General features: G+C 47.0%; 1 protein-coding gene across 5 annotated transcripts in view; it reads right to left on the reverse strand.

The window, feature by feature from the left end:
* SH3BP5 (SH3 domain binding protein 5) overlaps positions 1-14,594 on the reverse strand; it is a 79,184-nt gene that overhangs the window by 36,060 nt on the left and 28,530 nt on the right. For all 5 annotated transcript variants that reach the window (XM_055295478.2, XM_055295476.2, XM_055295477.2 and 2 more), the window contains exon 3: positions 13,597-13,725. In XM_055295478.2, coding sequence (XP_055151453.2) covers positions 13,597-13,725 — 129 coding nt within the window. The remainder of the gene's footprint in view (positions 1-13,596; positions 13,726-14,594) is intronic.

A 14,594-nucleotide genomic window follows, 5' to 3' on the forward strand; every position in this document is an offset into this window, starting at 1 on the left:
TAATAAATATCAAACTTATAAAGGCCATCAAGAATGGAGAAGGGGAAAGAACTGGTGGGAGGCAGAAACAGTAAGTGGCTGGAGAAGACAGGGGAAGACACAGCTGAGGAACCCACATTCCAGAAGATTCTTCAGCAGAGACCCAGTTGATGTGGCCTCCCATGAAGCCCCTTCAGAATTCTACCGGGAGCTGACCAGCTCTCAGCAAAACCAAACTAGACCCAGCTCCTTATCTTAGAAACTCAATTTCATCCCAGAAACACCAGGCTGGGGAGTAGCTAGAACAGCAGCGTGAGCATTCACATGCTTTTTAGTATCACTCAACTCTCCTGTCTGTGTTCACTTGTGCCCACTCAAGGCTACAGGCTAAGGAATGACAAAGTGGGAGCCAGGGTCCCTCCACAGCTCCACATGCTGTGGATTCAGGAACCCCAAGACAGGACAGCTGACCCCAAAACTCCTTTCTCCCTCTGGCTGATCAACACTACAAATTCCCTTTTGGTAGGGCTGCCAGATTTAGCAAATAAAAATATAGGCCTTCCAGTTAAATCTGAATTTCAGGTAAACAACTTTTTTAGCTTATGTACCAAATATGGCATAGAACAAATTTATACCTAAAAAAAAAAAATCTGAAATTTAACTGGGTGTTCTGTATTCCCATGTTCTATCTGCCTATCTTACTTCTGGCTTAAACTCCACAAGGACATGCCACTATGTAGAAATGAAAACTCCACCCACAGCCTGCACTTCCAAGCATTTCCCACTTGGTGTAAAGGGTGTAGTTCTGTCTCTCACATGTGCAGAGGTTCCTGCAGTGTGACGAACTCTGAGTTGGGAATATGCAGTCCCACCAGGTTGGAAGCAGGGTATTCCAAGCTATGGGAATGTTTGTAAGTCAGAACCACTTGAAGGCCCAGAGACCATAAATCTCTAAGTCTTATCAGTCATTTACTTCTCAGCATGAATAATTTCATCAGATTCTTCAGGGTAGATTTTCACAGAAGTCACAACTGGGAGGGCTGGGGAAGAAGTAGAAAAGAAAGGAAGGAAAGCAGGGGCATCCTCTGAGTCAGGAAAGGAACAGAAGGTGCACAAAGAGTGCACAGCCGGGGCCCAAACCTCATCACCAGGCAACATAAAAAGGCCAGCCTGTGTAGAAGAAACTCATAGCAGAAATACAACCTATGGTCTGATTTCCTTTCACTGAAAAATTAATCACACTGCCACTCTTGCCAGGGAATGCCTGTGGTTTACAGAGGGGAAGGGGCTATCCATGTCCATGCAATCATTTTACTGAAAGCAGAGTACAGTTGAGAAGAAGGAAGGAAACATCTGAAGAGCATCATGGTTTCAGGGAACCAAACTCCACACCCTGTTTCCCCTCTAACCACTACGCTGCGGTGACAAACCACACCTGTTAGCTTCACAAAGAACACTGCCTGCCCAGCAGCACCAACCGGGGCTCAGCCACGCCTCTGTGAATAGCAAAGGAGACAAGAAAAAGGGAGCTGCCCATGACAAACCTCCCAACTGACGAGGTGATGGAGGGCGGCTCCTCCAGCCCAGTGCTTCCTGGCTAAGACCTGCCTGCAACCAGTCCCCCATGTGGACTTCCTGCCACCTGCCAGACAGAATGGGGTTGAATGCAAATAGCTCATGGCACCACCAGAAAAGAAAACCTAGGCCAGGCACGGTGGCTCATGCCTGTAATCCCAGCACTTTGGGAGGCCGAGGCGGGCAGATCACCTGAGGTCAAGAGTTTGAGACCAGCCTGACCAACATGGAGAAACCCCATCTCTACTAAAAATACAAAATTAGCTGGGCATGGTGGCGCATGCCTGTAACCCCAGCTACTCGGGAGGCTGAAGCAGGAGAAAAGCTTGAACCCGGGAGGCAGAGGTTGTGGTGAGCCGAGATCGCACCATTGCACTCCAGCCTGGGCAACAAAAGCGAAACTCCGTCTAAAAAAAGAAAAAAGAAAAGAAAACCTCAAGATCAGCAACACTCTCCCTGCTCCAGCCCCAGATGCCCGAGGCAGAGCCAGCCAAGCAGGAGGTGCAACCCTTCTGGCAGAAGCACAAAAATCTACTTCTCTGTGTCAGGAGCCTTTGACCTGGGTCAAAAGCTGCCACTCATCTCCTTCCTAACCCCATCCTAATTCAAGATTCCAAGCTTCCAAAGTGCAGCTGCTTCTTTCCCAGAATCTTCAGCCAAGACTGTCAGGCAGGATACGATCTTTCAGGCGAAGGAGAGTTAAGAGTCCATGCTCAGTTCTTGCCATAAATCTCCAGGAACTCTGCTTTGAGACAGATGCCCTGTCATTCCACTACGTGCCCTTACTTTGGGCAGCAGGAATGACGCAGTTCCCCAGGAACTGGCCTGTGGCCACCCAGGGGGAATGTGACCAGGGCCACAGGGAAGAACGTCACTGAGCCAGACCTCCTCACCCAAAGTCCTGTGGCAAGAACTGCCCCCAGACAGGCGAGTGGCTCTGCAGAAATGAAAGTGACGGGGAAGAAGGAAGGCATGACAAAGCCGCACTGAAGTCCTAGCAGGAAAAGGGCACCATGAAAGGAAAGTTCCCAAGGACTCCAGATTCTTGGAACAAGAGCTTCTCAGTTACCCTAGCCAAGAAGAGGCAGGGACGCGCAGGGAAATAACTGCACCAATGAGCTCAAAAACTGCCTTTAGTCCTAAAAGCCCATTCTCCTCAGATATGCCAGAGTGTCTTTCAGATTTGCAAACAGTCATAAATGCCTCCTATGTGCCAGGCACCAGCCAGAACCAGATAGACTTGGTTTAAACCTTCACTCCTGTCCTCGCAAGCTCTGTGATCTTAAAGTCCCCAAGCCTCAGTGATTACTCCCCCTCGGTATGATGAAAATAATATCGCCTTGCAGGCCAGACGCGGTGGCTCACATCTGTAATCCCAGCACTTTGGGAGGCTGAGGCGGACGGATCATCTGAGGTCAGGAGTTTGAGACCAGCCTGGCCAACATGACGAAATCCTGTCTCTACTAAAAACACAAAAATTAGCCTGGTGTGGTGGTGTACATCTGTTGTCTCAGCTACTCAGGAGGCTGAAACAGAAGAATCGTTTCAACCTGGGAAGCAGAGGTTGCAGTGAGCTGAGATCGTGCCACTGCACTCCAGCCTGGGCGACAGAGCAAGTCTCCATCTCAAAAAAAAAAAAAAAAAAAAAAAAAGAAAAAGAAAAAGAAAAGAGTACCAAAAGAGTACCACCTTGCAAAAAGTACTTGCTGTAAGGATTAAATGAGATAATGTACATAAAAGACCTATGACCACAAACCCAGGCCCCTAGCAGAGCCTCAATAAATCAGGGCTGTAGATAGCCCCTTAAGAGAACACAGCCTCTAAGCCCCAGTTTCTTCTCCTGCAAAAGTGTGTGTGTGTGTGTGTGTGTGTGCGTGTGTGTGTGTGTGTGTTTTTACATAACTCCCCCTCATGCATGTAAAACACTGAGAAAGTGCCTGGTATACAAAGAGTGTTGAAATTACTCTTCTTCCTCCTCCCTTCCATCCTCCTTTCTTCCTCCCTTCCATCTAGTAAACTGTCACCGCCATACCACTGACTCCCATTTTCCCTGCACTCTAGCCAACGGCATTTCTCCCCAGGTACCCAATCACTTCAATTTTAACATTATGAAGTGTGAACTCGCTTCCTTCTCCCAAAGCCAGATCCCCACTCTCTATCAACTCCTACTGGGTATTCAGGTCAAAACCTTGGAGTTCTGTACAACATAATCTGGATAGATAATTAACCACCAAGTCTGTTACAGTCTCCCTTCACATTCTCTTAAATTAGGCCACAACACCGGAAAGGTTTATGTAAAGGCCCAGGTAACAGTCTTTGGGCTCCAAGATTCACTTCCTCATTCATACTATAAGGTCAAAAGGGAGACAATGACAGCCCCTGCACAGAGCAGTGTGTGGGGCGCCTAATACATCATTAGCGCTCAAAAAATGGAGCTGCTATTAATGTAAGGACATCAATCTCTCAAACACAACGTAAGCCCCCTAACTCAAGAGCCTACCGTGGCTACTCTGCAGCTTCTCGACCAAGTCCGAAGGGTAGGCTGAGGCGTAAGGCACCCTCAGCTGTCCATGCTGTTCCTTTCCTGCCTGGTCCTTGAGCTCCCCTAAGCCTCTCTTTCCAAGGCTCTGGCTTCCTTACCCAAGTTCATACCCACACTGACCCCTCCCCTCAGATCTCTGCTCTTCTGTCTTTACTAGCCAGCCTCCCTCTTGTGCTTCGGAGTGCGCACAGCGTGTCTTTCCCCTCAAGCCTTCCTGATGGCAGCATCTCCCGCCAACACACACACAGTGACACACTCCCTAGCTTCTTCCCTTTGCCATCTACATCAGAGCCACATGGTTCAGCGCACTAACAAATAAGCCTCTCCATGTGGCTCTTGGCAAATACAGTCAGTCCTCACTATTCACAGCTTCCATATTTGTGAATTTACCTACTTACTAAGCTTCATTTGTAATCCCAAAATCAACACTCGCAGTGTTCTTGGGGCCATCCATCGACATGCACAGAGTGGTGAAAAAATGAGCTACCTGATAACCTGATCCATACGTTTCTAGCTGATGTCCAACAAGAAGCCATCCTGCCTTCTTGTTTTGGCTCTCATACTGTGAACAAGTGTCCTTTCCTCGGTCCTTTTAGTGCTGTGTTTTTGACATTTTTGTGCTTTTTGTTGATGATTTTTGTCTATAAATTGGCCTCCACGTGTAGCAATTAAGTGCTTTCTAGTGCTCCCAAGTACAAGAAGGCTGTGATGTGCCTTTTGGAGAAAATACTTGTGTTAGATGAGCTTCGTTCAGGCAGAAGTTATACCACTGTTGGCTGTGAGTTCAGCGTTAATGAGTCAACAAAACGACACATGCAGAAAAAGGAAGAGGAAATTTGCCAATCTGAGCATGAGTTCACTCAGTAAGTGCTAAAGTAACATCCGTTGTGCATGACGAAGCTATGGAAAAGATGAAAACGTGGCTGGATTTGTGGATTCCATCTGGCACTAAGCCTGAGAGGTCATGACGGATTAAAAAAGCAGAGTGGACAGCATTATCACGAGGCTAAGAGCCAAAGAAGTTTATAGTCACATCACCCAGTCAGGAGAATATTCAACCCTTTGCACCTAGTGTTTTATTATCAAGACATAGTGCATATAATTGATTGTAAGAAACATACTAAATAAGGGGTCTTTAAACAGAAACACACATATAACAAGGTTATGTATTCATTGGCTGACAAAAATGTTGTGACCAGAGGCTCTCAGGAACCTAACCTCTATTTCCCCTAGGAGCAAAGCCTTGGTACTTGCTAATTCAGTGTCTGTGGCAACTTTATAGAATATGACTACCACAGATAATGAGAACGGATTGTATTTGCCTCTGCCATAGCACTATCTTCATGAAGATGGGGCTCGTGGAGGATACAGACTAACTGTATACTCCACAGTGGCCAGCGCAGACAAAGGGGAGATGCTTTTCTTTGCCAATCCCCTGACCTGCTATAATCCCCCCATAGTCTCACTCCATACCTCAAATGGAGAAGTCATACACACACACACACACACACACACACACACACACACACACACACCCCTATCCAGGTCAGTAACAAAGATTCTACTTTTGCTCAAAACAGCCCATCCCACACCCTTTTATAAGACTGCCATGAGAGGAATGACAGTTCCATAAGGACAGGATCTCTGTTCTATGCTTGATAGGTCAACAAGTGGCTAGAACAATACCTGGCATACAGTAGGTGCTCAGTCAATGGCTACTGAAGAAAAGAAAATAATACATTTTTTTAAATCCCCACACAGACACGTAAAGTAATAACCTACATTTGACATATCCTTGAGTTTATATCCTACCTTTGCAGAACATCAGCCTCTCATCCTCTCATTCTCCACTTACGAAATGTTTTTCCTTTTTTTTTTTTTGAGACAGGGTCTCACTCTTTCACCCAGACTACAGTGCAGTGGTGCGATCACAGCTCCACACAGCCTTGACTTCTCAGGCTCACGCAATCCTTCTACCTCAGCCTCCTAAGTAGCTAGGACCACAAGCAAGCACCACCATGTCTGGCTTTTTTTTTTTTTTTTTTTTAAAAAAGAAATGGTGTCTCACCATGTTGCCCAGGGTGGTATTGAACTCCTGGGCTCAAGCAATCCTCCCACCTCAATCTCCCAAAATGCCAGGATTACAGGCATGAGCCACCACTCCCGGCCATGGAAGAAACAAAATCAATGCCTAGAATTTCCCAACAAAGGACCACTATAATACTCTGTTCCTCTAGGATTAACATAATAGTTCAGGAGATTAATTGATATGCTTGACCCATTTCATTTCATTCAAAACACGATTCTCCATCCATTCAAGGCCCATGCCACACTATCCCTTTGGGCACAGAGTGCTTTTGATCAGTCAAAAGGTAAGTCAGCCACTCCCTCCCTCATCATTTTCGATCCTCCGGCACATTCTGCCCTCACAAATAACTCACTATGTACTCCACCTACCTGAGCTCACTCTTCCACCTGGCACAATCTCTCTATCTTCCATAGCCCCTCCCAGCCAGGAGAGGCCTGCTTCCTCTTCTACCCATAGGTTCTTTGTGGTGGTGGTGATCTTTTTTGTATTACAAGGCAGCAGATTCACCAGATACTCAACATTGGATAGAAAAATACATCTAGGATAATCTTACGTTTATTGGATCCAAATGCTTTACATGTACTAATTCAATCACTGTAGTAAATTGCAAAAGTAGCTAGAATACTTTGCAGGTAGACTTTATCTTTCTCAGTTCTTGAATCTGGACTGGCCCTATGACTGACTTTAGCCCATAAGATGTTAATAAACATGAAACAAGCAGAGGCTTGAAAAGGGCTCACCCTTTTTGCTGCTGGAATCCCAACACTGGATGAAAATGACCAGGCTAGCCTGGTGAATGAAAGATACATGTGGCCCAGTCACCCCTGCCACCCTAGCTGACCACCAACCAGCCACTTGACAGATAAGGCCAAGATCAGCCAGCCCCCAGCTAATCCACCAACTGATTGTATATGTGAGAGATCAGCTCTAAGCCTGAGATCAGAAACACTGGCCAACAAAACCATGAGCTAAATAAATGTTTTAAGCCATTAAGTTTTAGGGTGGTTTGTTTCATAGCAAAAGCTAACTGATATACTTCTTTTTTTTTTTTTTTTTTTTTTTTTAAAGAGCCAAGGTCTCACCCTGTCCTCCAGGATGGAATGCAGTAGCACAATCATAACTCACTGCACTCTGGAACTCCTGGGCTCAAGCAATCCTCCTGCCTCTGACTCCTGAGTAGCCGGGACCACAGGCATGCACCATCATGCCTGGCTACTTTTTGTAGAGACTGGGTCTCACTACATTGCCTAGGCTGGCCTCGAACTCTTGGCTTCAAGCAGTCCTCCCGCCTTGGCCTCCCAAAGTGCTGGGATTACAGGCCTGAGATCCCTCAACTAGCCAACTCCATTTTATGGATGAAAAAAAATTGAGGCACAGAGATTAGGTAACCTGCCAAAGGTCCCACAGCTTTTAAGAGGTGAGCCTACAAGTCACTCTACAAGTTTCAAATGTTTTCCCACTCATCTCCTTTCCTAAAGGAGGTTATATGTAAGACATGGCCTTATATGGCCCCACAGACACAAAACAGGCAACTTTCAGCACTAAATAATCCGCACTATTTTGCATTTATGCTGCCCATCAAGTTTGCAAAGTGCTCTGCTCTCTTCTGACACATTCCAACCATTCAAAAATAACAAGGGTTGCCCAATGTCCACGGATAAATGGATAAATAAAATATGGTATATACATTCAGTGAAAGGAAATTCTGACACATGTTACAACATGGATGAATGTTGAGGACATTATGCTAAGTGAAATCAGCCAGTGACAAATAAGCCATAAATGAAATGACAAATATTGTATGATTCCTCAAGACTTATATGAGGTACCTAAGGTAGTCAAATTCACAGAAATAGAAAAGAGAAGTGGTGGTTGCCTGAGCTTGGGAGAGGGGAGGAATAGGGAGTTAGTGTTGAATGGGTACAGTTTCAGTCTGGGAAGATGCAAGGGTTCTAGAGGTGGATGGTGGTAAGAGTTGCACAGCAACTCACACAATGTGAATGCCTTAATGCTATCCTTAAGAATGGTTAAAATGGGGGAGAGGCAAAAAAGAAAAAAAAGAATGGTAAAAATGGTACATTTTGTGTTGTATATACCTTACCACAATTTTCTTAAAGAGGAGAAAAATAAGGGTTGGGACTGATAGTGATAAAATGACAGGTCCAAAGCCACTGTTAGACCAGTCAGCACCCAGGGAGCCAGGTAAGCAAGATACACCCTGCTTTTCAGCGTCACTGAGTCACACGGGCTCCACCCTCAGCAGACTGCTCCCCCATCATATGCTGAAGGCCAGATGGACTGGCAGATATGTCAAAGCAGCCTTAAAAACAAGCTTGGGCTCAAGGACAAAAACTCTCAAATCAAAGCCAGTGCCCTGCCCCCAACCTGGCACAGAAAACACACATTGTGTTCTACCTCTGCTTGGCAGAATTTGGACTTGGTTTTCAAGATCACAGAACTGGATCTGACTCATTGGCTGAAAAATGAGCTCATATCAGGAAAAATAAAATCGATGCAAATTTTTAATGAACCAATACAATTTCCACCAGCCCAACAATTAGATTTTTTTTTTTTTTTTTTTGAGTCAGGGTCTTGCTCTGTCACCCAGGCTGGAGTACAACAGAGACATCATGGCTCACTGCAGCCTTGAACTTCTGTGCTCAAGCAATCCTCCTGCTTCAGCCTCCTGAGGGCTGGGACCACAGGCACATATCGCTACATCCAGCTAATTTTAAATTTTTTTTATTTCATATAGAGACAAGTCTCACCATGTTGCCCAGGCTGAAATTACAAATCTTTGTAAACTCTTCACAGAAAATCAAGTGTAGGAGGTTTTTCCCTTTTAAGTACCCTCAACTGAGACACTGGAAAGATAGACATGGATATTCCAGACCTACAAAACCACCACTATGCTATCTTCTTTTTCTCCAAATGGCATACGTACTTTTATTTCAAAATACTCACAAAGTTAAGAAAAAGTACAGTACAAATAACTTTTTGCTCTCAACCATTTGAGTGAGGACCTGATGCTCCATCACAACCCCCAATACTTTTTGTAGTTGTTATTTCCTACAAATAAGGACCTTCTCTCACATAATAATAATGTAACCATCAGAAGTAGAAAATGCATTGATATATGACTATCATGTAATTATCATGATTTCTTTTTTTGAAAAAAATATGGGATATACATCGAATAGTAAGAGAAGGTACTAGGACTTATTTTCTTCTTTTTGTCTATTTTCTAAATTTTCTAAAATAAATTCTAATTTTTTAATGAAGCCAAAACCCAAGCTCATGCTGGGATTCCGTTGTCAAACACATTATCTCACTTAAATCCTAAGGCCAACCTCATGGGATAGCCAGGGCTGTTCCCTTGACTGCCAGCATTTCATGAATGAGGATGCAGGGACTCTGAGGACGCAGTGCCTCCTGACTCAAACTAGAAGGAACTGCTATCTGAAGGAGTCTCTCAGGCACCATTCCCTGCTGTAGATAACCAGAGAGGTTTGTAAATATAAAAAGGAAGGGGATGGGGACAAGAGGAAGAAAACAGGAAGCCCTACTTGGCAGCATCTGGAGGTGGACATCGCCCCCCTCACCATCAGGAAGGTGACAGGAACATTCACACACAAACAAGCTCATCCATCTGGCCTGAGCAGCCTGCCCTCCACAGAGATGAAATGTGACATCTGGGCCTGCCTCAGCCTTTGAACATCCTTCCAGTTCCTTTGCTATTGACCAACAAGTTCCCTTGGGGTTGAGGGGTAGGAGTTAGATTAGGAATCTAACCTTTTCTACCCTGCTTCTTCCTGCCCACCTGCAAGAAGGAAGGAGATTATGGGGAGGGCTTGCAGGCATAAAGCCAGGCAGGATGCTCTCAACATTCATCTTGGGATCTGCCCATTAAGAGTGACTCATTCATCCCCAGGACCTGGGCATCATCTGATTTGACCCGATGACTCAGTGCCTTGCCCAGGGGACTCAGTAATTGCCCTATTGTCCTCACTGGCCAAGAGAAGGGATGAAGAGATGGAGAGGAGCCACCATCCACTGCTTCCCAACAGACTAGGAGCCTCCCAGCCAGCTACCTCCTAACTCTTTTCCCAACAGAGAAGATTTGGGGTGCAGAAGAGCAGGGAGTGGTGTGAAATCTGCCCCAGGATGTGTCACAGCCAGCTGGGGACCCACCTGCTAAATGGGATTTGAATGAACTCAACCCAGACGAGGCTGGATTCGCCAGTCATGCCACTCTCCATCTGCTTACCTAGCTACCAGGTGGGAAAGAGGCCGTGAGTAAAGGAGCAACGGAGAGGAAAAGCTCATGACTTCAAGGCAGGGCAGGGGAGGAACCTCTGGTCTGTTGGCGGCTCCCCAACACCATTTGCTAGTTTGTTCATTTATTGATTTATACAATATTTGAGCACCTTCTGTATGCTGGCATTGCAGACCCGGCAAGGAGCCAAACAAATGAAACTCTCTGCCCTTGTGGAGCTTCATACTGTAAACAAGTAAATTATAACAGGTCAGACGGGGAGAAGTCCCACAGGGAAAAAGGAAAGCAAGGCATGGGGGCTGGGGCTGGCAGGGATGGTGGGCTGGGAGTTACCATTTTAAATGTTAGCCTGAGAAGGCCTCATGGATAAAGAGACATTTGAGCAGAAACCTGAAGGTGAGGAATCGGGCTATGAAAATACCAGGGTTAGGACACCACCAAACAGAGGGAAAGGCAAGTCCAAAGGCCTGAGGCAGGAGCACGTTTCACATCAGCACAGCCAAGGGAGCGACCTAAATCAGAGGACCAGCCTTGAGAAACCCCGACACAAAGCCCCCTAGAGCCATCTCTGCCCCCAAACCTGAGCTCAGGGACCAGGCAAGGAAAACTTCAGGTAGAGAAGCCACTGCCGCGACTCCAGTGAGATGCTTCAACAGACCCTCCTTCAATCATTCTGCAGCATGGGCACATGGGCTGCTTTTAATAGATACGCGTGGGCTAAATGGCATCACAGAACCATAAATCCCAGTGTTAAAGACTTTCAGGAAAGGAGGTTTTCTGAATTCCTCGATATTTATCCAATGTTTAAATTAAATCCTCAGAAGCTTCTCCTCAAACCTAACCTGAACTCTCCATACTTCCATTTCAGGTCAAGAATGATACAAGCTTGGCCTACAGTGGGTAGGACACATCCTTAAATTGGCGGGGGGGCATCTCAAAGATTGATGCAACGTGGACACTTTGGAGGGGGAATGCCTCAGGGTGCTGGAATCTGTGGGAATTGGAAAGTACTTTTTGGAGAAGGGTTTCTTCTCCCGGGAATGCTAGAGGCCTGGGCAGGGCCCAGCTGGAGGTGGAGAAAGGGAGTGGCTGCTGCTCAGGGCTTGTGCAGACCAACGAGCAATCAGAACTTTGAAGTATACAGACCAGTGCACCAGGCCAGGGAAGGAAGAAGGGTTTCAGGCAGCCACTCTGTCTGGGAATAAAGGCAACATATCTGGCAAGGTCCAACCAGGAACTTCAGCTCAGGGTTCAGAGCACAAAACCCAAACACACAGATAAGATCTTGATAGAACTCTCAAAGCAGCAAGGGGCTCCCTTGGAGAGAAATGAGAGATGCATGGAGATAGTTAAAAGAAGAGGAATGGTTAAGTCCTGGCCCTCATTCTCTATGGGTCTATCTTAATATATTCCTAGATTTCTGGGACTGGTATCTCCCCCACAGTACACAACATGCTGTGCACATACACAGTAGGTGCTCAGAAACTTTGCATTGTTGTCGCTCACTCATTTTTTCTCTTTTTTTTTTTTCTGAGACACAGTTGTGCTCTGTCGCCCAGGCTGGAGTGCAGTGGCATGATCTCAGCTCACTGCAACCTCCACCTCCCAGGTTCAAGCGATTCTCATGCCTCTGCCTCCCTAGTGGCTGGGATTACAGGCGCCCACCACCACACATGGCTAATTTTTGTATGTTTAGTAGAGAGGGGTTTCAACATGTTGGCCAGACTGGTCTTGAACTCCTGACCTCAAGTGATCTGCCCACCAAGTGATCGGCCTCCCAGAGTGCTGGGATTACAGGTGTGTGCCACCATGCCCAGCCTCATTAAACATCTTCTTACAAGTGGACACTTTTGAAGGCAGCATCTTCCATCATGTCATAAACACACCACGGGGACAGCACTGGGTCGGTCATTTGCTAGTGAACTACAATTTGGACCAACTGCTTAGATCTTCTTGGGAAATCTGAACTCTCATCTCAAGAGGCATCACAGGGTTGGTAATTCACATTAGCTCTCTAATCGGGAAGCCCAAGCGGGTTGAGGAAGGTGAATAAAGCCCCCAGCCCAGGGCCGGCCACACAGCAGGTACCAGTAACTGTTGGGGGCTCTTTACCTTCCCCATTCACAGGGCCTGGCTATCAGAGGCTGCAGGTGACACAAGTGGCACATCAGGTCACACAGCAGCCAAAGAAGACCAACTCCTAAACCAGAACCCATTTCCACACAGCCCCCAGCAATTGCCTGATCACAGTCCCCTCCGCCACTCCCCTTCTGGTCTCCATTTCACTGCTTCTTATTTGGGCTCTCAGGACAAAGAACCAAAGTTTCTGCAGGACAATGGCCACGGAAGTCAGAATCCGCTAAGCAGTGTATAACAACTCACCTACCAAATCTTTTTTTTTTTTTTTTTTTTTTTTTTTGAGACGGAGTCTCGCTATGTCGCCCAGGCTGGAGTGCAGTGGCGCAATCTCGGCTCACTGCAAGCTCCGCCTCCTGGGTTCACGCCATTCTCCTGCCTCAGCCTCTCTGAGTAGCTGGGACTACAGGCGCCCACCACCACGCCCGGCTAATTTTTTTGTATTTGTAGTAGAGACGGGGTTTCACCGTGGTCTCAATCTCCTGACCTCGTGATCCGCCCGCCTCGGCCTCCCAAAGTGCTGGGATTACAAGCGTGAGCCACCGCGCCCGGCCCACCTACCAAATCTTAAAAAGGAAAAAAAAAAAAAAAAAAGAGAAAAAGAAGAAGAACCGATGTTTCAAGAGAAGCAGAAGGCTAAACACTCCCAAGAGTGAGGCGAACACGAGGGAGTAAGCGAATCTTTCTACTGCTGCCTGACAGGTTGTCATTAGGAGCGGAAGAGGAACACACTCTGGACACGTCCCCGTAAGTGCACTCAGCACCAACTCAGGGAGCACCCACTTGCAGGGTCATCCAAATGCCAGCACTCACACCCTATTAATAGTGTCGAGCACTGGAATGAAGCAGATTGCCGGGGGCAGGGGGTAGGTCACTGCGGATAAGACATATAGGACTGGAGCTTCTAAACTTCAGCAGGCGATACAGAGTCAAAGTCACCCTCAAAACTGAGGGGTAGTGAGGCTCAAGGTAGGGGAGACATCTATGGGGCTATCTTACCTGCCTCGCCACCCTCCGTGCCTCCCAGTAGGGCTTGGAGTCTTCCACAGATTTGCCAATTTTCTTCACCAATTCGTCCAGTTTCACCGTTGCTTCAACCAGAACAGAGCGGAACTTCTGACGAGCATCCTGCAGCCAGGGGAAACCAAGGAAACACAGTTCAGGCTTAAGAAGGGATCTGCAAACACCTACTGGACCTAGACAGAAACACCAACAAAGGACTTTACCCAACATACAGACCCCTAAAGTAGCACCTTTACAAGACAGCGTCTAGAGCAGCACCGCCCAAAACAGCTTCCTGCCACGGCGGAAACGTCCTGTGCCCTGCACAGTGCGGTGAGGCGGCCACCAGCCACGTGTGGCTACTGAGCACTTGAAACTGGCCGGTGTGACTGAGGAAAGGAGTTTTTAGTTTATTTAATTTTAATCAGGCCGGGTGTGGTAGCTCACGCCTGTAATCCCAGCACTTTGGGAGGCCGAGGCAGGCCGATCACTTGAGGTCAGGAGTTGGAGACCAGCCTGGCCAACATGGCAAAACCCCATCTCTACTAAAAATACAAAAATTAGCCAGGCGTGGTGGCAGGCACCTGCACTCCCAGCCACTCAGGAGGCTGGGGCACAAGAATCTCTTGAACCCAGGAGACAGAGCTTGTGGTGAGCCAAGATCATGCCACTGCACTCCAGCCTGGGTGACAGAGCACGACTCTGTCTCAAAAAAAAAAAAAAAAATGCTTAGTGAGCAACAGCAACGCAGTTTCTGAGCACCTACTGTATATGTGCACAGCATGTTGTGCACTGTGGGGGAGATATCGGTAGGATGGACCCTTTGGAAATTAAGCCCGTCTCTGCTAAAAATACAAAAGTTAGCCAGGCATAGTGGGGGGCACCTGTAATCCCAGCTACTCAGGAGGCTGAGGCAGGACAATCATTTGAATCAGGAGGCAGAGGTTGCAGTGAGCCGAGATCATGCCACTGTGCTCCAGCCTGGGTGACAGAGT

Source organism: Symphalangus syndactylus, chromosome 10, assembly GCF_028878055.3.
Source record: "Symphalangus syndactylus isolate Jambi chromosome 10, NHGRI_mSymSyn1-v2.1_pri, whole genome shotgun sequence".
NCBI lineage: Eukaryota > Metazoa > Chordata > Mammalia > Primates > Hylobatidae > Symphalangus > Symphalangus syndactylus.